The 20,262-nt window shown below is 42.2% G+C and overlaps 1 protein-coding gene across 2 annotated transcripts; it reads left to right on the top strand.

Moving 5' to 3' along the window:
- The first annotated feature begins 569 nt into the window (after nt 1-569).
- On the top strand, nt 570-18,924 carry cyld (cylindromatosis (turban tumor syndrome)). Of its 2 annotated transcripts, XM_070901787.1 has the most exons (17): nt 570-620; nt 1,719-2,261; nt 3,065-3,376; nt 5,460-5,565; nt 6,383-6,484; nt 7,070-7,186; nt 10,835-11,223; nt 12,179-12,344; nt 12,447-12,588; nt 13,262-13,384; nt 13,718-13,809; nt 14,104-14,170; nt 15,399-15,531; nt 16,641-16,749; nt 16,990-17,108; nt 17,494-17,710; nt 18,406-18,924. In XM_070901787.1, the coding sequence occupies exons 2-17, from the start codon at nt 1,770-1,772 to the stop codon at nt 18,588-18,590; spliced, it is 2,871 nt and encodes a 956-aa protein (XP_070757888.1). In that variant the 5' UTR covers nt 570-620; nt 1,719-1,769; the 3' UTR covers nt 18,591-18,924. The 2 variants fall into 2 exon arrangements, with proteins under 2 accessions (XP_070757888.1, XP_070757889.1); XM_070901788.1 differs by lacking the exons at nt 6,383-6,484; nt 7,070-7,186.
- The last annotated feature ends 1,338 nt before the right edge of the window (nt 18,925-20,262 follow it).

The following is a 20,262-nucleotide window of genomic DNA, read 5'->3' as shown; positions in this document are numbered from 1 at the left end:
GAGTGCTTACCAGATATAACGTATTTTTATATAATTTAGTAATGCTTCTTTTATTTAACTAAATACAGTAAATACTTCTTCCACCACTGCCTGTAGTTGGTTAGAGGCAGCATTATCTGCCCCGAAAGCTACACTTCAACCGAACTATGTGTTCTGCCATTCATGGGAAAACCCCACAGAGTGGGACTTGGTTACAAACACCCTAAACAGCCAATCAGCGCTTGAGAATGAAGAGAATGACCAATGCCTATCAGGTAGTGCAATGACGTCATATATGAAGTTTCGTCAGGTCGTCTCCTGTAAATAATATATCTAATAGCTGTAGCGGTACACTGTATTATTTCACGTATTTCCCATGAAGAACAGATTTACCTAAATGCTGATAGCATACTGTAGAGGGTGGCAGTCCTCTGCCAGCCTGCTTGCTGTCGCTCAGCTCGCTAGGCTAACTTTAGCGTGATACTTAGCTTGTTAGGACGCTGGCATTAGCTAGCCATTTAGCTAATCAGAGGTTATTACGGGAGGAATCTAGCTTGTTTTCAGAGGCCCGTATCTAATTGAGATGGACATTTGAAATGACAGTCATCTGTAGCCTCTAACTGAACTGACTCGTATCAAAGGTAAGGTGTCCACGTCGTTAGCATTGAGCGTAAATTACTATTTGGTGCATTTTAGCTGACGGTACGTTAGCTACTTCCCCCTCTTAAAGGGCCTTTGACTGACAGCTTTTGCTTGGTGATGACACACTGCTGCTGTGGTTGTCAGGGAAAATGTTGAAAACGAGTCATGATATTGCTGTCAGTGACGCCGACACTGGATTAAACAAAACTTGTGGTTGTCACCCCAAAGACCATGCTAAATAAAAGTCAGATCAGGTAAGCGCTAGCCCATGTCAGGTTGAAATTACTTTCAATTTTCTGTCTGTGTTGTCACTTAGCCCGGTGCCGCGGTAGCCTAACAGTATTGACTTAATGTTGATAACCGTATGTTGTTACGCTGAGGTTACATCATGTATTGAAAACAACACTATAATAACCAAGTTCGTATTGTAAACCAGCATCTACTGTCATGCTTGACACAAATGACGGATGTACGTTAGTGTGAATGTGCTCTTGACTGTGCCGGGTGGTTGAGCATCACATCTGAGGTGTCATTGGGGGAAATCCAAATTGTCTGGTATCTGAGTCTTGCCCTGGGTGTCAGATTAAGTCAACAGTCTGCTCGCCGTCTATTTTTAGAATATTCAAATCAGTAGATATGAGTAATGTTACACGAGGTCCTGCTAAAAACAGGGGTGCTGCTAAGGGATGACTGGGCAGTAGAGAGGGGAGAATACACAGCCGAGACCACCATGACCTGTTAGATTAACTAACCACACCAAGCAAACTGGACCAGCGTTCTGTTCATTAAAGATCAGGGATCAGATGATGAAAAGTTACCATGCAGATTTGAATCTATTTTGTCTTTTATTATTCAGAAAATATTCTCTTTCACCTTAATGCCGTGGTTTGATCACGGTTAGTAGTTTCCTATTTCAAAATGGCTCATAAGCCATCCATTTACAAACTGATTAATGAAACTATCTCCAGAAACACACAGTGTGCTCATTACTTGGTTTCAGTTGGTGCTTAGGAAAGAAAGTTTGTGTGCATTCAGAGCTACAGTTGTCCTTGAATGCATTTTTTTTAATTGCAGCCATTTGTTACTTGTCCCTACAGACCACAGGTCAAGCTTGCCTTGATGTTGGTACTCCTGCCTAGCATGCAGCCATGAGCTCTGCCCTGTGGAGCCAGGAGAAGCCCAGTGGGGGCTTCAGGGAGGACTGGCGCTTTTACATGGTCATAAAGGAGTGTACGGTGGAGAAGCCTCCTCAGAAGACCCTGAGGATCCCCCGTGGCAGTCTCGGTCAGGCCTGCCAGGAGCGCAACAGCCTGGGGCGAACACTGCCCACATGCAAGGGCAAAAAAAGTCTCCGCATCCTGGACCAGACCAACGTGGTGCTGAGCCTGGACGAGCGGGACGTCCTGGAGCTGGATGAGAAGCTAGCTGAGCTGCTGTTCCCCATTACCAACTGTGAGGAGCGATACGCCTTGCTCTGCAACAAGCAGCGGCTAGAGCGCGTCCGTGATATTGACTGTGGTTCAAAGGTGCGCGTCCAGCTGCGCTCAGGGGACGAACCTCTGCCTGGGGTGGTCCGCTTCAAGGGCTCGCTGCTCCCTGACCGAGCCCTCTCTGGTATCTGGTTTGGAGTGGAGCTGCTGGTGAGATCTCGTGTGTCTTTTTGTTTCTTTTTTGGAGAGGGTGACATGATGATTTTGTGTTTCCTCTGTGATCATTGTGCATGAGAGCTCCATTACAGTAGAAATATTGATTTCAGTGTTAGAGTCATGACATGGACATGTTGTCCTTACTGTTCACCTCTAAACCAGTTCAATGAAATGCTAAATATTCATATTTGTGTGACATTTGTTATGAGAGTTCATTCTGTACTGTGTGTAGAGTAAGAGTGTACAGTAAATAACAAACTACAAAGCATTGCTTATTGCAGCACAATGTTTTTATTCTACTGAGTGCAGCTGTGGTCTTCTTGAGTGGGCTGATGGAGCTCAAGCATGCAGACTGCAGCTCAATATAAAGGCCTCAGAGTTTGCACATATGCTTCAGATGAATAAGATTTTATGCCCCTGACCAAGATTCATGTGTTCCTTTTGCTAATATATGCCAGCAATAATAGTAATTCAGCACTTTTTCATATCTAAGGTCTTCGTGTGAGAAAAGAAGCACGCTATCTTACAGTATGGTTTGAGAGCATCCAGAATCTGTACTGGAAGTTTTTTAATGCATTTATCATAGTAGTAAGTCAAGTCATACTTCTGCTGCAGTGATCGATCATAGGCTCTCACAGCTCTGTGATGTTGACTTCCCTTCACTGAAGAATGCTGAGCAAGCGGCCCCGCTACCTGCCCTACTTGCTGTGACAATAAGCTGCTCGTCCCTCTTGCTCCTGTTCTGTCTCACTCTCTGCACTTGCCTCATCATCTTTCCTTTCTTTTCCGTCCCCCAGGAGGAGGGCCGGGGCCAGGGCTTCACGGAGGGCTCCTACCAGGGTCGCCAGCTTTTCCGCTGTGAGGAGGAGTGCGGTGTGTTTGTGGCCCTGGACAAGCTTGAGCTCTGGGAGGATGACGATGACGAAGCCTTGGGCGAGCTGGAGGTGGACCACGTCAATCTGGTGGAAGAGGACCAGGACTTCCCTCCACTGGAGATCAACTCCAGGGTCCTAGTGCAGACCAGGGACGGGCCAGAGAGAGGCACCATCATTTTTTGTGACCTGCTGCCGGGCAATGAGAGCCTGGGCTACTATGTGGGAGTTGACATGGTAAGTAAGGCTCTCTCTAAAGAGGTAGAGTTATTGTCCCCACAGCTGTATGTCTAGACAGGTGCAGGAACAAATAGTAAATCATGATGCCCCAAATAGTGCTGAAATGATTAGAAATTGACAGAAATGATTTGCAAAAATCGATAAAATTACTTTTTTCACAATTTTCTGATATTATACCGACTAAAAAAGTAATCAGTCTGTTGAAAAAATAATCAACAGCTTAATTGATAAATAAATATAATAGACAAATGCACAAAATCTAGGACTCCTGCTGCTCAGTCAGTTAGCAGAAAGTGAAGATTCTCCCTGACAATATGACTTGTTTCCCTCAAAGAAAAAGTTAAACATTTTGGGAAATATGCTTACTTCCTGCTGAGACGAGAAGATTGATACCACTTTGATGTCTGCATGCTAAACATGAAGCTACAGCCAGCAGCCGGCTAATGTAGCTTAGCACATTTACTGGAAACAGGGAAACAGCTAGCCTGACTCTGTCCAAGGGCGGAGACTTTACCAGCACCTCTAAAGCTCACTATTTACAATGTTGTATCTCATTTGTTTAATCAGTACAATAAGCTGGAGTGTAAAAACAACAAATTGCTGTTTAAAGGGCTGTTATGTGTCAGACTATTTCTTGGTAGGGATCAATAACTTCCTGGTCATGTGTCATGTGTCATGCGCATGGGTCCAGACCTGCACATTTACTGTGGTTGGACGAAGGGTATGTCCACATTCTCTGTTTCTCTCTGTTTCAGCCTTAACACATAATGTTTATGAGCCAGGATTGAATAACCATTTCATACTCGTTCAGTTGTCTGACAACAGAAACAGAAGAAAATGTAGATGAGAACAATTCTACATTATGGTGAATTCGGCTGCATTAAAACACAGTGACGGTGACCATGGAGAGCAGGAGGACACTGAAGGCGTAACGTGTGTAGCCCAGTCACAGTCACGGCTTATTGTAGACGTCGTACCGTTCAGTGTCACTGCTTTGGGTAACCATTCACTGGCTGAAAATGCAAATAAAGCAGGTTCAAACCAGTGCTGTCACACAGGAAGTGAAACTTACTCCCATTTTTTAAAATCTACATCATCCCATGCTTCAAAGTGTTTAATTCCATCAAGTTTTCAAAACTTTGTTACCTGGTCAGTGCAGCATTTACATTCAGCTCGATAGCTGTTTATAATGATGTGAGATGATGTTTCAATCATGACTAAGGAGGCTCTGCCGTCTTTGTTGTAGTTTGATTATCAGTAGAGGGCGGCAACGTGCAGAAACTTACACATTTGAGCCGTAATGCACAGAGTTATCAGAGTTGATGTGTCAGGTTTTCAGTCATGCTCGTGTTTTTGTTTTTGTTTTTTTTGTGACTGATCCTCTGTGTGTTGAGGGAACATGTCTTGTTGCCTGGGATCACAGTAGCTGGTATCTATGACTACTGTTGTCAGGCGGGAGTGGTATTGTAGTCATAGAGAGATTGAAACACATAACTGAGGCATTTGACTGCTGATTGTTAGCAGCAGCGCCAACAGCAGCAGCAGCAGCCCACTCAGTGCATCTGAGCCACCCACACAAAGGCAAGGCAGTCACGCGGGGAGTGAGGTAAAGACTTAGTGCTGTATGACCCAACAGCGTGGCAAGGGGCCAGCAGGCAGCTGAGGAGAGCCCACTGCTCTGCCTCACTCTGCGTCCAGCCTCGCCCTGTCTTCTCTAGCTAGTGGCTCTGGCCTCCCGCTCATCTTAGATTATCCCGCCGGAGCAGAATCCCGGATTCCAAACTAAAGAAGGAGAATAGTTGTGGTTGTGCGTGAAGAGACAGGAGAGCTCTCAGGTGGAAGGATTTGAGGTGGAAGATCTGCTGTTTGTGTTGGAGAGGATGAGATGAGCAGTTTGGATCATCACAACACAGAGGATCAAGCTTTTTTTTTTTTAGATAGAGCAATAAGACAATAGATCTCATTAATCACCAAGAAGATACTTGCAGGAGAGGCACGTGTGGCACCTGCTTCATCAGTTTTACGGATATGAAGAACGCCTGGGAGGGTTGTAAGGTTCTCATGTCTCCAACTCTTTCAGGACAGTCCTATCGGGGACTGGGATGGCGTGTTTGACGGGAAGTTGCTGTGTAATTTTGCCAGTTTGGAGCACACTCGACTCGTCCCCATCTGTGACGTAATGCCAGGTGAGTCACGCAGTATTTGTGTTTTTCCTAAAAAAAACAAACAAAAAAAAACATTCCACCGTCCCTCTCTCGGACCAGCTCTGAGCTCCTCCTGAGCGTTGTGAGTTTGTGTTTTGCCTGCAGCGGGAACAGAGAGCCTTTTGTGTTGATGGGTCACTTGTTTTTTTGAAAGTCAAGTGAGATACTCAGGCTCTTTGTTCTCTACATTGGCATATTGATTTGTTTATGTGTGCTAGTGCTGCCTCTCTGACTATTCATAAAATCTTGAAGATTAGGATTCTTAATTTAGCAAATTTGTCATTTCTCTTTGAAACCCTTTCTTCTGCCCTCTACACAGACTACATGAAGTATGCCAAAACAAGATTTGGTATTCATTGGTTCCTAATTTGTCATGCTTGTGATACTAGACAGTTCAACTCATCCTTTGTGAATGTTGACACACATTACTTTATCGTTAAAGTAATGGTTAATGTGCAGTTAAATGCATTAACTTTAGCCTGGAACTTTCCTCAAGCGGCACACTATCCTTTGGCTAAATGTTGTAGGCCAGGTTTTTACTTCGCTGTAGCATAACACACCGTTCCACATGGCAGACTACTTTAAGTTTCTTACATTAAATGATGTGAGTCTTGAGACTTCTTAATGGATATTTAAATGTGTTTATCAAATTGCAGCAACAACTTGAAAACCATAAAGGGTCAATGTGAATTTCCATACATTGCAAGTGGGCTGTGGAAGACATTTGGCGCACTTCAGTTTGGCATAGGCTGATAGGGGTGTTGTGCCTCTAACTTGGATGTATTTCTGGACTGTGCAGAATTTTCCATGCAGGACCAAAGGCTGCAAAAGCACAGTTTTGCCCCCAGAGGCACCAACAGTGACAAGTCGTCCTCTGGCCAAAGCAAACCAAAGAGCAAAGGTACTGCACTGCTGTTATGATCCGAACCTAACTGACGTACCCACAGCTCGGTGTGATGATCATCCTTAAAGGGGCATTCCATCAAACTTGTCTGCTTGTGATTCGACGAATATAAAACACTACTTTTCTCAAAGATTTGCTGGTTTCACAAATTTTAATTTGCCAGTTTTCCGTTTCTTTGTTTTAGAGAAGTCTTAAAATGAAACAGCCTTGTCAAACTTGTCATACGTATTATTTTAGGCGTGCAGAGCGAAGAATAACAACAGACACAACACTTTTGGTGGAAAGTCCCTGTAAAATGATAATAACATGGCATGCTTAACTCCATTTTAGACAAAATATGAGAAATTCCTGTTGCAGCTGCATTGATTTGATGTGAATGGAATGTGTTACTACCCGATTTCTTTCATTTTCCTTTTTTGTGTTTCTCAGACTACAGTTGCTAATTAATTGACCGTTTCTTACCCTTTTATTTCTCACTTGGATCGCTATTGAAAAATAGGGACAAAACATTCTCTCAGACACACGTACGCATTTTTGCTTATCTCTGTGTGTTTTTTTTTCATGTACCTGTGTTATTTCCAGGATTAAGTCATCAGTGTGGCAGTAGAAGCAAGTCTGAATTTTACTATACTTTAAATGGCAGCTCTGTTGATCCCCCAGCCCAGTCCAAATCCAAAAGCACATGGTACATTGATGAAGGTAAAAAGACACGGGTACTCATGGGATGTCAACCATCTTACCGGCAAGCTCCTGTTTACAACAAGCTACATACTAATCTGTTTCGCTAAGGCACACTTTCATAGGTGCTGTATAGTTTACGAACATTGGCAGGATCTAAACTACAAGACATTTACACTCTGGTACTGTGGGTTGCTCTAAAAGTGTCCTCCAAAAGTAAAGTAATGGAGTAAATAGAGTAAAGTTGTGTATGGGAACCTATTTCTCCCACCTGCTGAAAACACATCATTATTTTTACTTTTACTCAGATGATACTCAGGTTTCTCATAATATCTCATAACTGAGGAACTTATTCTTAATAGTTTATCATTTACTTTAATACGTGTACTTTACTGCATTGCTAATCTAGTATAAGGTATAATTATGAGGCTCAGCGTCTCATTATGACATACCATAGTGTCTCATAATTCTGAGATATCCACTGCATATCTGTGTAGAAGTTAACTCCAAATATAATTTCAGCACCAACTAAACATAGCTGTGGTGCTGAAACGGCGGCAGTCGGCTGTCTTCACCATGCTGGCTAACATAAGAAATACCACCAACACAACTGATCTGATCCGCGAACAAAAATAGTTTACCAGTATGTTACAGAAGAGGTATATTTTAGATGTATACAGGAGAGAGGCAGGGATTATTGAATCATTTGCTGCCATTAAAGACACAAAGTCGGAGATCTGTGTGCTTTGGCTCTCTACTTCTCAAGGTGTGTAACACAAAATAAATAGACTTGGAGAATAAAAAGAAAACGGAGGGGGTGCACATTGACACGCATCTCTCAGAGTTGGTGTTGAGTGACACATTTTTAAACTAAAATGCTTCAGATACATCAGAGTCGATTCACCTGAAGTATCTCAGAACTCTGACATTGTACCTCCATAATTATAAGAAACCTTAAGTCATAATAAATCAGGAAAAGATGAAAAGTTATGGGATGAACCTTTTTTCGTTTAACTTGTGGGAGAAATGGAGTTCCATACAAAACATATTGACTATATGTATGTATACTGCATGTGTAACTACTGTAATTACTGTATTCTGGGACAAAAAAAGCCCCCTAATTCTGCGTAAGGAGGATGACTCAATCAGTTGCTACAACAGGCCTTAAGTAAATGTATGCCACAAACATGGTCATCAGTAGTTTGTTGCAGTAGCTTGCTATAAAGACCTTTCCACTCGTCTTGTCCTTCATCACCATTTTAGTGTGATATTCCACCTACATGGAGTAATTGGTCTTGCCTTAAGGCTTTTAATAATGCTCAGTGCTGCAAATGAGTCCTTAACTGGCTGCTGTTTTGTTTTGGCTGCAGATGCAATTAAAAGATTCAAAACATTTCTGTGCAATACTGTTTGCAGGCCGAAGCATCAGTAAAAGCCTTTATTTCTCGTGTCAGGACTGACTGATTCAGTCAGCACATTGTCTTGTTGTTTTCATTTCCATTTTTGGGACAAGTTTCACTTTTTTCTTGTCTTTATTAGATTAATTACATTCATCATGTTGTCGTGTCAGTTGTGAAGAATTTGTTGAGTTTCATAGGAATTAAATGATAATATCTCCTGTAGTCGAGTGGATGGACGCAGATTATCACTGAGCGTTTTTGACATGTACACAGCATTCTGGGTATTATCTCATTATTGTGTTTATGGTCGCTTTTGTGATAAGATTGATGTTCTAATCATGAATGAATACATAACTTCATCAAAACCTGGAGACATCACAAATCAACCAAAAGCATAAAAAGCAACAGAAGATAGACAAGAGGTTATGTACCTCAGTATCATCTCTGAAATTTAGACTGCTCATAATGAAAATGAGGCCTGCGAGATGATTGTGGTGTTGCCACCTGCCAAGGCAAAACAGAATACTTGAGCGCCAGCAAGAGTATTTCAATGCAAATGCAGAAATTAGGATAAATTGCTGACTGCTTACTCATCCTGTGAATGTGTAATCATTTTCATCTTCCTCAGGGTCACTTTCCACATTTTGGGTTGTTTTTCTTTGTGGTTATGGTGCTTTCATTTCTGTCATGAAGTCCTCAGACTAGACTCCAAACTCCTGCAGTTCTCTTAGCGAGGGAATAGTTCAGGTGTGGATAATGCAAGCTTAAAGGTGAACGTCACTCCATTCAAGAATTCCTGTTGTGTGTCACGACAGTTCAGTCAGTACGTGATCTTTTGTCACTCTTTCTTCAGAGAGAAAACTGTGAAATTGTGATGTCAGTGGTTTGCAAATATCAGGTGCTGCTCAGAGACAATAAATGTTGTGGTGACTTTTTGGAGCCATGAGATGCTGGACTTGTCTGTAATGTGTGCTTTAATGCACATAATTATGACCATCTGTGTTAAAGAATTCTATCTGTTACATGATGTTGACGAGGTTGTTGTATATCATCTGTCCTGGGTGACAATGGCAGTAAAGTCTGTTGACTGAACTGCAACTAACAGACTCCGTATTATGTTTGTAATTTCAACAGCAGAGGAAAAGCAGAAACACGCTTCTCTGACTGGAATCTGGTTACATTTTGATGGCTAATGACATCATTTTTGCGAGTTCAGTCTCACTTCTACAAAGGGCGATGTGTAAAGTTCCTGTCATCTGCTTCTAATATTTTGCTTGAGGGACTTAAAAATCCAAACCTTGTCAAAAAGTTGTTATTTTCTGAGCAGTGCCAGATATTGAATCTTGTTGACATCACAAACATCTCCAGTTTTTAGCTTTAGCAAAGACGTATGCATGTAGTGACTCGACTGGACACAAGCAACTCTTCTTTTGTGAATTCTTAAATAGAGTTGCATGGCTTCAAAGGGAACAATCTGTGTTTTGAAAGGTGCGATTTGTTCCACAAAGCACTTGTGCACAACCAGCCTTTACTAGATTATCAGAGAAGGCTGACTCCAAGTATGGCATCCATGAAGATTGGGAATTTGATACTGCACATAAATTGAATGAAGTGCTCATAGTAATTTAGGTGTGTCATCTCAAAAGCATAGTGAACACCATCAGATGGGAAAAGGAGTCTGCACACCAGATATTCCAGATAGTGTTATACCTCAGCAATAAGTCTGTCTCGTCACTTGTGATGTGTGATGTGTGACGTGACTGCTGTAACACCTGAGAGGAAGATGTCCTATCGCCAAATAGTAGCCAGAATGTGCCAGTTGAAAACCGTACCTGAAAAAAGATGGATGCTGGAAAGTATAACATCTAAGACTGTGAAAATGTGAAAATGTCCTAAAACGCTGAGGTTATTTTGGTAGAAATACTAAAAGAGCTTCACTCTTGCGATTTATGAGAACTGTGGTCTCACGATGTGAATTTAGTGCCTCTTTAAAGCCAGTTGCAAGTGTGCATTTTCCTTTCTTCCGTCAGATGGTGTTATTAAACCATGGCTCAAAACCATCTGAAAATCTTGTCTTTGCTGACCTCCAGTGATTGAAGTTCTCACACTGCGACAGACTTTCAACCAGAGGCGGCCGTAAAATAGGGATTTTCAGCTTGGTGTTAAGTTACTCAGACATGTCTACAATAGTAAAGATTGCCTGCATAATGTGATGTGTTTTTACTGTAAAACGGACATTAACTTTTGGTTTCTGGTTTCTCCCATGCAGTTGGGGAGGACCCCGCCAAGTCACTTACTGACACGCCCCCTGACTTCAACCAGTCCTCCCCGCCCTCCAGAGCCCCGCCCTCTGCCTCGTTGTCAAGTGACAACAAGTTCCACTCTCTGCCCTTCAGCCTGAACCGGAAGACCGGGCCCATCGACAGCATGAGTCATGGGCCTCTCTCCCTTTCTGTCCAGTCGGTGATGGGAGAGCAGCCCGAGCCCCCATCACCTGCTGCCCCTCCCTCGCCGCGGCCTCCCACGCCTCCCCGAGGACAGCCGGGTCTGGAGGTGGGCTCCCTGGTGGAGGTGAAAGAGAACCCCCCTCTGTGCGGTGTCATCCGCTGGGTGGGTCTGCCTCCTGGCCTGCTGGAGCCTTTGGCTGGGCTGGAGCTGGTGAGACAACACAGCCATGTAAACCTGGAAATTAGATTTAGTATCAGTAAGTGGGGGAAAAAAAGATACTGGATAATATTGGTGGGACACTAATATGATATATAATCAGAGATCACCTTTAAATACATATTGACAGATTACATAAACTGGAGCTCTTACTCTACGTTCAGGCAGGAACATGAAGTGATTAGTGCCACACTCAGATCAGCTGATTATCATCTGATCTGTCTTAACAATCGCCACTCCAGCCAATCAGTTAAAGAACCAGTGTGTAAGATTTAGGGGGATCTATTGGCAGAAATGAAATATAATATTCACAAGTATGTTTTCGTTTTTCACCGTAAAATAAGAATCGAAATTGTGTTTTTGTAGAATGAGCCCTTCATATCTACAGAGGGAGCGTGTCCTCCTCCATGGAGCCCGCCATGTTGCACCATGAGTTTTGTGGCCACTGTATGTTCTCCTACACACTTGGAAGAGGAGGGCAAGCGGAGGGCAAGCGGAAGGGTTATCAGTTGGTTGCAAGATGCCACTAAATCCTTCACACTGGTCCTTTAAAGCTGTATCTGTTGGTAAACGTTGTTGGTTGCTAATCACAGGCCAATGATTGCGATGCATTGCAACCTGACACGCAATACCCACCATTCCAGACTTCACCTTCATTTTAAGGTATTAAACGAGCTAAATGCTCGCTGTGAGTAACTGTTGTTGTACTACTAACTCTGACCAAAAAAAAGTGTGTGTAGGAAGGGAACAAAATCTGCCTACTAGCACCTCTAAAGCTCACTAAATAACACATTATATCTCATTTGTGTAATCCATACAAAAACCAAAGTGTAAAAATGACAAAAAGGGGTTTTGGAAAAGGGCAGAATAAATGAAACCCCATGTTTTTTACACATGCAGTACCTGACATGCAGTAATCAGATGACGGGATCTTGACCTTCTCTTCCAGGAGGAAGAGTGCCCCGGTTGCACTGACGGCACCTTCAAAGGTACACGGTACTTCACCTGCCCACCCAAAAAAGCCCTGTTTGTAAAGCTGAAGTGCTGCCGGCCCGACTCCCGCTTCCCGTCCCTGCATCACTCATCCAACCCCATAGAGCGCTGCAACTCCATCGGTGAGTCAGTAGGAGGGACAGTGATAATTAAAGCCACCAAATGAACTATTGTCCCCAACAGCTTTGTGCTTACATTTGTACTACATTTGCGTGTTTATGCAGCATTTGGGGGTTACCTAAGTGAGGTAGTACACGAGAACACGCCTCCCCGCACAGAGAATGATGGTCTGGATGTCATGGTGGGGAAAAAAAAAGGCATCCAGGGCCACTACAACTCCTGCTACCTGGATTCAACCCTCTTCTGGTCAGTACTCTTTCAGTCTAACAGTAAATAGTTTATCAGCTACAGTGCGAGCTGTTTTATGTTTTTTATGTTGTTACGTCTCTGGGCTTCAGTCATATTGATTGACTATATGGTGCTTCCTCAGCCAGCCCTGCTGCGTTTGCCCAGAGGCAGAAGCTTATTAGTAAACTGTTTTGACTTTGCCCACTGGCTCTAACAGGGGGGGTGTATTCCTGCTGTGAGCAGGCTGGTGGCTAGTGGATCTGTTGTTTCTGCCAACACTGCCAAGGGGCCATTGAACAAAGCAGTCAAGCCGAACTACTTCAGCAAACTACAGGAGATCCCATGCTTTGAATATGCTTCGAACCAGTTTGGAAATTTGAATTTTAGCTTAAAATTAAGCCATTCCAGAAATAATAATAATAATAAAAACACTTAGAAGTAAAATTTGATTCTATGGGAAATTCAGGCCAAGGGCTTTCCATAAAAAGACTTTTTTAATTAACCAGTCAGTAAATACATATGTAATTGAACAAACTGCATTATATGCATCATGTGAAGGTTACAACATGAATATTTTTGGATGATATCTGTTTTTGATATGACGTTAAATATAAGGCAAATATCATCATCATTTATCTATATAAATGAGTTATAATATATGCGAATATTAATTGTAATCCCTGCTCTGCAGTCTTTTCTCCTTCAGCTCTGTACTGGACACGGTTCTGCTGAGACCACGCTCAAAGACTGATGTGGAGTACTACAGAGAGACCCAGGAGCTGCTACGCACAGAGATAGTCAACCCTCTGCGCATGTGAGTCTGAGTGGTTTATTGCACACATGCTCTGCAGCAGGTTTTTGACTTTGACTATTATTATATATTTTAGGTTTTGACTCATTTCTGGACTAGAACGCTGAAGTTTATCCAGGACTGTTAGATGAGAGTTAGCAATGATTCAAATTCAGATGAATCAAACAAAACAGACTTGTGTGGTTTTGAATCTGGAATATTATTGGTTGTATTTTTATCTACTTCATCAAACCCTGAATGTAACATCTGATGCAAATTTCACTAGCAGAGCTAATGTCACTAAACCAGATGTGACTATTTAGCTAGCTTGTAACTTGCCGGTTGTTTGTCCTCCAGACATGGGTATGTTTGTGCCACTAAAGTGATGAAGCTAAGGAGGATCCTGGAGAAAGTAGAAGCTGCCTCTGGGTTCACCTCTGAAGAAAAAGGTAAGACCATTTCTCATAATTTTTCACTGTGCTTATCATGTGTTTGACTGTATCATGATGATCGTTTCAACTTCTTTGTGCTGGTGTGGCTTTCTTGTCCAGGTCCCCCCTTGAGAATCAGAATTTCAATGTTAATATTATTGAATAAGCTACTATAAAATCACTTTTTGAAGCTAAAACCAACTCTTTGGAAACACATTGATGCTTTGGACTTCATAGTGTCCACACTAGTTGGCAGCATTTACACAGGAATGCTACCTTCACATCTCATTTAAGCACATCTTACAACTGCAGATCCCGAGGAGTTCCTCAATATCCTTTTCCATCACATACTGAGGGTGGACCCGTTGCTCAAGCTAAGGTAAGGGCCCGTTGTCTTTTGAAATAAATGCAAAACCTCTTTGGCTCTATCTAGCGCCTAAAAGCACGAGAGACATGATTATTGTTATTACTGCAACTGTTTGTTACATTGTTTTCTAGTAATGTTTTAGATGCCTTTTTTACTGAGCAAATGGCTGAAAGTTTAAATTATACAGTTATTACTTTTCACACTCAAACCATGTGTATGACATGGCATAATGAACATGTCCTTGATTGTTGCTGCGTACCAGACGTGACTACTAAACCGCAGAATTACACCAGAGCTCGTTCACATCTGCAATATGTAGATTTACACAGTCACATAAAGTTTCACTTCTGCTGCAGAGCTTATGCTGGAGATTTGATGGCAGACAGTGTGGGCAAAGTGGTTTAACTGTAGGAGTTTTTTGGTCACGTTGTGAAAACTCCCTCGGTAGTCATGTTGAAGGATCTTTACAATTCAGCATGAGCAGAGTGACCGGCTCTGTTATGCAGTAGTATTTCTGTAGTACTTCTATAGTGAGCAACAAAACCTGTGTTCACTCTGTCATACCAGAGCCAAGCAGTGACAGACTCACAGAGCTGTAAAGCCATGTCATATAACGTGACTAATCTGAAACATGTACCCGGCATAGAAACGAATACTTCAGCAGTGTTGAATCTGCCTGCAGCTTATCAGGGACAGATGTTTCAGAAAATGTGTTTGTCATATCTCAAGCTGTTAAATGTCAAGTTACACCGCCTGTTGATCAAACTGCTTTCAAAGGAAAGTTACAGATTGTTGTAGTAAGCTAAGATATTTATTTAGGTTATACACAAGTCAAAGAAAAGTCATGAAAGCCGTATTCAATTTTAGAAAGAAAATAGTGTTGATCCTTTTCTAACAGGTTTAATCAATATCTGCTCATAACTGCTGTGTACAGCTCAGGGTTGGTTCAGGTCCTTATTGAAGAATTAGGGCATTAGTACATAAGGTACTCTTTGGTATGAAGTTGTTAGAATTGCATACAGATCGGCCTGAAGTGTTTTTAGAATAGGAAAACAGAGTCTTGATTTTGTCAGGAAGCGTTTCAACAAATCTGCTTTCAGTTAAGCTAAATACCACTCGTGGGTTCTACAGAAAGTGCTTTTAATATCGGCATAGATTATAGTTGTCCTGCTGTCTCTGTCCCCTGAGAATAAAACTTAAAAAGATAAATGAACAAAGACTTTGTTTTGTTGTTTTCCAGGTCAGCAGGACAGAAGGTCCAGGACTGTTACTTCTACCAGATCTTCATGGACAAGAAGGACAAGGTTGGAGTTCCCACCATCCAGCAGCTCCTGGAGTGGTCCTTCATCAACAGCGACCTGAAGTTTGCTGAGGTGAATTTCATTAGGTTTTTTAAAGCAGACTAGCTTGAGTGAAGTAGAAAGATTGTAGCTTGATTTGTCTGATAGACGCCAGTTTGGTGCAGTCATTCCCAGCTCATAGATTACCACATGACAGTCTTTGAGCCAAGTATACACACTCATGGTGAAACTATTATTAAACATTTTTATACCTATTTGTTTTAGTTGCACTTAAGTAATAATAACATTGAGTTATGTTTGATTAATTTATCTGAAAATACACCTGGGGTACTGTTAGCGTCTCCATGGTGTGACAGAGGAATGGCTCCCTCCTGTGTTAATTTCTGGTAATTGAAAAACTACGTTTGTAGTTTTTATTTGGGTACATACGTGCATACATACATACATACATACATACATACATACATCAGTTATTGGTCCCTTTCTAAATCAAAGTTAATTAAATTAGACTCATCTATTGGTTTTTTCAATGTTGACAAGGCGAACAAAATGCTTTTGAAGCAATAATGAAAGAGAGAGTTTATGTTTAATGTGTGCTGTCATGGTCCATGCAGTGATCTGCAGTAAGAGCTGTGATTCAGAGGGAAAGAGTAGTGAGAATGCTGGAAGGTGGAGAAAGTTTCACACAGCTGGTCCACGTCCATGTTATGTCTATGTCCTACCAGCCAGCCAGCGGTGTCGACCCTACAGCTACAACAATGAGGGGCTGCGACCATGTGTCCTAACACCTCCCAGACCAACAGCAGCTTCCACTGCTGATCAGACACCTAATTCCTACAGGAAATGTAGCATATAGATCACACATACTGTATATATCACAGTCACATGTCCTGAGGCAGCTTACACTTTATATTCTGAATTCCATATCCTAATTTTCTGACCTTTAATTACCCTAGATAAACTAACGTCTTTTAAATAAAAACGATTGTCTGTCATCACTATTTACTTTTAAAGACATACTTGTTAAGGTCTCTCATGTGTTGGATATCAAGTACACTATGTAGACTCTGTTCAGGCAGCCTTTTGGCCTCAGGTTTCACTTCCTGTGTGCACTGAGCTCTGCTGACATGTCCATGCTGCTTTGTTGATGACATACATACGTTGTCTCTCTCGCTCCCCAGGCTCCCTCCTGCCTTATCATCCAGATGCCCCGCTTTGGCAAGGACTTCAAAATGTTCAACAAGATTTTCCCCTCACTAGAGTTAGACATCACAGACCTTCTTGAAGACAGTGAGTCGCAGCTAATAGCAGCTAATAATTTTTTTTCCCCCAGCGTTTGTGCGATCAATGGCAATTCAGAGCTGTGTGGTAATGAAATCCCACCGAGTTGTCACTGCTACTCAGCTGAGATGAAGCAACTGTTTGTATTTTTTTTACTTGCTTTCAAACCTGCTCTTTTTTTTTTTAAAGAACTACACTTGTGTGCAGTGTGTCAGCCAGAATAAAGGTGTGTGTTTTTTTATTTTCCAGCTCCAAGGGAATGTCGAATCTGCGGAGGCCTGGCTCTCTACGAGTGTCGAGACTGTTATGAGGACGGGGATATCACCGCTGGCAAGATTAAACAGTTCTGTGAAAAGTGCAATACACAGGTAAACAATAGAGGGCATTAGTGCAACACCAGTCCAACAAAAATAAAAACGAGTTCAGGCTGGGTCAGGATCATCCATTTGGTGGCGCCAAATCCAAAGAAATCCCACCATCTCAGTGCAGAAGTTATGTTGCTTCTACAGTAGACTGTAACACATGGTCCGTTCACTTCACTTGCCAATACTCAGTGCATTCACTGAAATATTGTTGGATTTATATCTAAATGGCCCATCTGGCAGTATGAATCCTTAGATGCACTTCAAAGCTTTTATTGTCTGTGATCTTTAATCTATATGTTACACGAAAACATGTTGAACAGATTTAGTTTAACCTTAATAGGTAACAAACAGTCTGTGTGATGGTGTGTGCCTGCTTGCACTGATACAGGTTCACCTCCATCCGAGGAGAAAAACCCATCGGCACGGCAAACTGTCAGTCCCCAAGGAGCTGCAAGAAGGTACAGGGCGGCAGGGCAGTTTCCCCCGCCAGAGGATGGAGCTGTTTGCCGTGCTGTGCATCGAAACCAGTCACTACGTGGCCTTCGTCAAGTACGGCAGCGCAGATTCCGCCTGGCTCTTCTTCGACAGCATGGCTGACCGCGATGGTAAGGTGTCATGGCCTTTTGATGCTGCATTTGTTATGACATTAAACTGATTCTTGAGATGAAGGTGCGATGTGCAGGATGTACAGGAAATTGGTTTTGTAACACTGGTGAAAGAATTTCACAGTCTTTAGTGACACAGATGGTATGATGGGGCCTCAGAAACCCAGTGAAGAATGCACTATACTACACAGAAAACATTCATGCACTTTAAATAGTTGAAACTGTTCAAAGTTTGAACCAAAGTTATGATTGAGAATAGTGAATGATGTTCATTTTAAATTAATTTGCCGATTATTTTTTACAATGAATCAATTCATTGTTTGATCAGTGAAATATCAGAAAATAGTGAGCATTTTTTTCTGTCAAGTTAAGACAGAAAAGCTGTATATACTCACTATTAAACACAGTGAATAGCTGCTCATTTTTCATTATTTTTGTGTGGATTGACTAAGAGTGTGTAATTATAGAAAGTATTATCAGTAATTATCTAAGTCACATAAAACAACATATTGAGTGCTGGAAAGTTTGATTTAAAAGTATTTTAAAAACGTCTGGGACACTTTTGATCTAATGCATTAAATCCCAGTTGTCATGAGTTCCAAACGCTAAGAGGAAGTTGTGAATATGATGTGACTGTGGCTTTGCTGTTACAAATCATCATATTGTTTCTGATGGTCGTGCATGTGGCTTTGCAGGAGGGCAGAATGGTTTCAACATCCCCCAGGTGTCTCCCTGTCCGGAGGTGGAGGCCTACCTGAAAATGACCCCCGAGGAGCTGCACGCCCTGGATCCCAAGAGCATCCAGGGCCAGGCCCGACGCCTGCTGTGCGACGCCTACATGTGCATGTACCAGAGCCCGACCATGAGCCTGTACAAGTAGAATCCTCTACTTAACCCCCAACCCCTCCACCTCCTGCCCCTCAGCCACACCGCCTCTCCCTCTCCCAGGGCAGGAGACTCCCAGAAAGACAAAAAATGAAAAATAAACTAAAAGAAGAAAGGCTGCCTGCCAGCAGGGGTGCTGTCCGGAGTAAACCCTCTCTACCCCCACCTCTCCTCAATGCCTGCCCATCTGCGGAGGTTGGAGAGATGGAAGAGAGGGGGAGAAGCCTATTTGCACTGTGCATTAGTTGAAGTGTTGTGTTCTTCATGTAGTCCTATGTAGCTTCCCCGTGTCTCACAGCTGAGCATTGGTGGTGGATGATGAAGCAAAGGTAGGCCTTATGAAGGTTCACTCCCTGTTTGGGGGGGGGGGTGGGGGCATGTTAGCGTCGCCGCGGCTGACAAAACATGTGCAACAAAAACAAGATGAGCTAGTGGGAGGAACCTCGGCCACCTCATTTACCTTAAGAAAAGAGGAGTCCTGCTATTCTTAATCACTGTAAACGACGGGAGCTTTCCATAACGCCACATTACGGAAGCAACGCAGTGCGCAAATCCTCGTCCAATCTGTGTGTACTGTTTTAAAAACTTGTGTAAAATCTCTTAGTAGCATAGATTTCTCCAGGTAGTAACATCAACAGTATAGATGTCAACCTACTGTGCAGTCGCATTAAGACCAGAGTACTCTGCTCTTTGTGAACCGGTTTGCATATTTCCCTATCACGTTGTGTAAATGTCTTTACAGTTCATGTTTTGCAGAAACAGATGTAGCCATTGTAAAAGTCTCACGTTTTACTGCATACTTGCTCAACCAATGCTGCACTTTTGCTCTATCCCCAAGTGGACCTATCAGGAAACATTTAGGTTTTGCTTCTTTTTTCCCCTCCCATTGGAAGTCACAGTGAGTGTCTAATTTGTTGGTTGGGAGACATCAGAGTTTTGTGTTACAGAATACAAATTTGCTTCTCCTCTGTAGCTGTAAAGAACGCTCTGCAATGCTAATGCAGAGTAGATGCCAGATAAACGCATGAAGGGAGACTTGTACAATGGCTCCTGTTGTAAAGCTGGTTGGTGGAGCACTCCATGCATTCATAGGGTCAATGAGGTGAAATACTGGAAAAGTCTGGCTGTTTTCTTTCTAAAGTAAGAAAATAGGATGTGAAGAATTTCACATGCAGTGTTTTTTTAAAGTCTCTGACTCGTTGTGTTGATGACTAAATCTAAATTATATTTTATGTTTACAAAGCCTTTTTCTCTGCCCGTCATGGCAAGTATTGACTCTCGCTGCCTTCCATGAAGATGTGACATGCAATGTTTCCAGCCATGCACCAGATAACAAAACAATTGTGATCAAATATTATTATTTATTATATTCTAATCATATTACAAACTCGTATGTCGTCGCTTTTTAAGGAAACGAAACAGGGTTGATACTGCAGGGTTTGGGTACTCCTTGTCCTCTTTCACTGTATATTGAAGTGAGTTATCGTAGTTTACGCTGTCTCATAGCAACTACTGAATGTTAACAGTGACACGTTGAACAGTGTGGAGTTAAAAAATAAAAAGGACGGATAATGAATGAGGCACAAGGCTGGTAACCTTGGGTCATTTATATGTATTTAAAGAAGAAAACTTCAATAAAAAGAACCCTTGATTCCATTGTATTCCAA

This window comes from Enoplosus armatus, chromosome 1 (assembly GCF_043641665.1).
Source record: "Enoplosus armatus isolate fEnoArm2 chromosome 1, fEnoArm2.hap1, whole genome shotgun sequence".
NCBI classification, from domain to species: Eukaryota; Metazoa; Chordata; class Actinopteri; order Centrarchiformes; family Enoplosidae; genus Enoplosus; species Enoplosus armatus.
The sequence above is the reverse complement of the archived record's forward strand: the minus strand, read 5'-3'. Positions and strand labels throughout refer to the sequence as shown.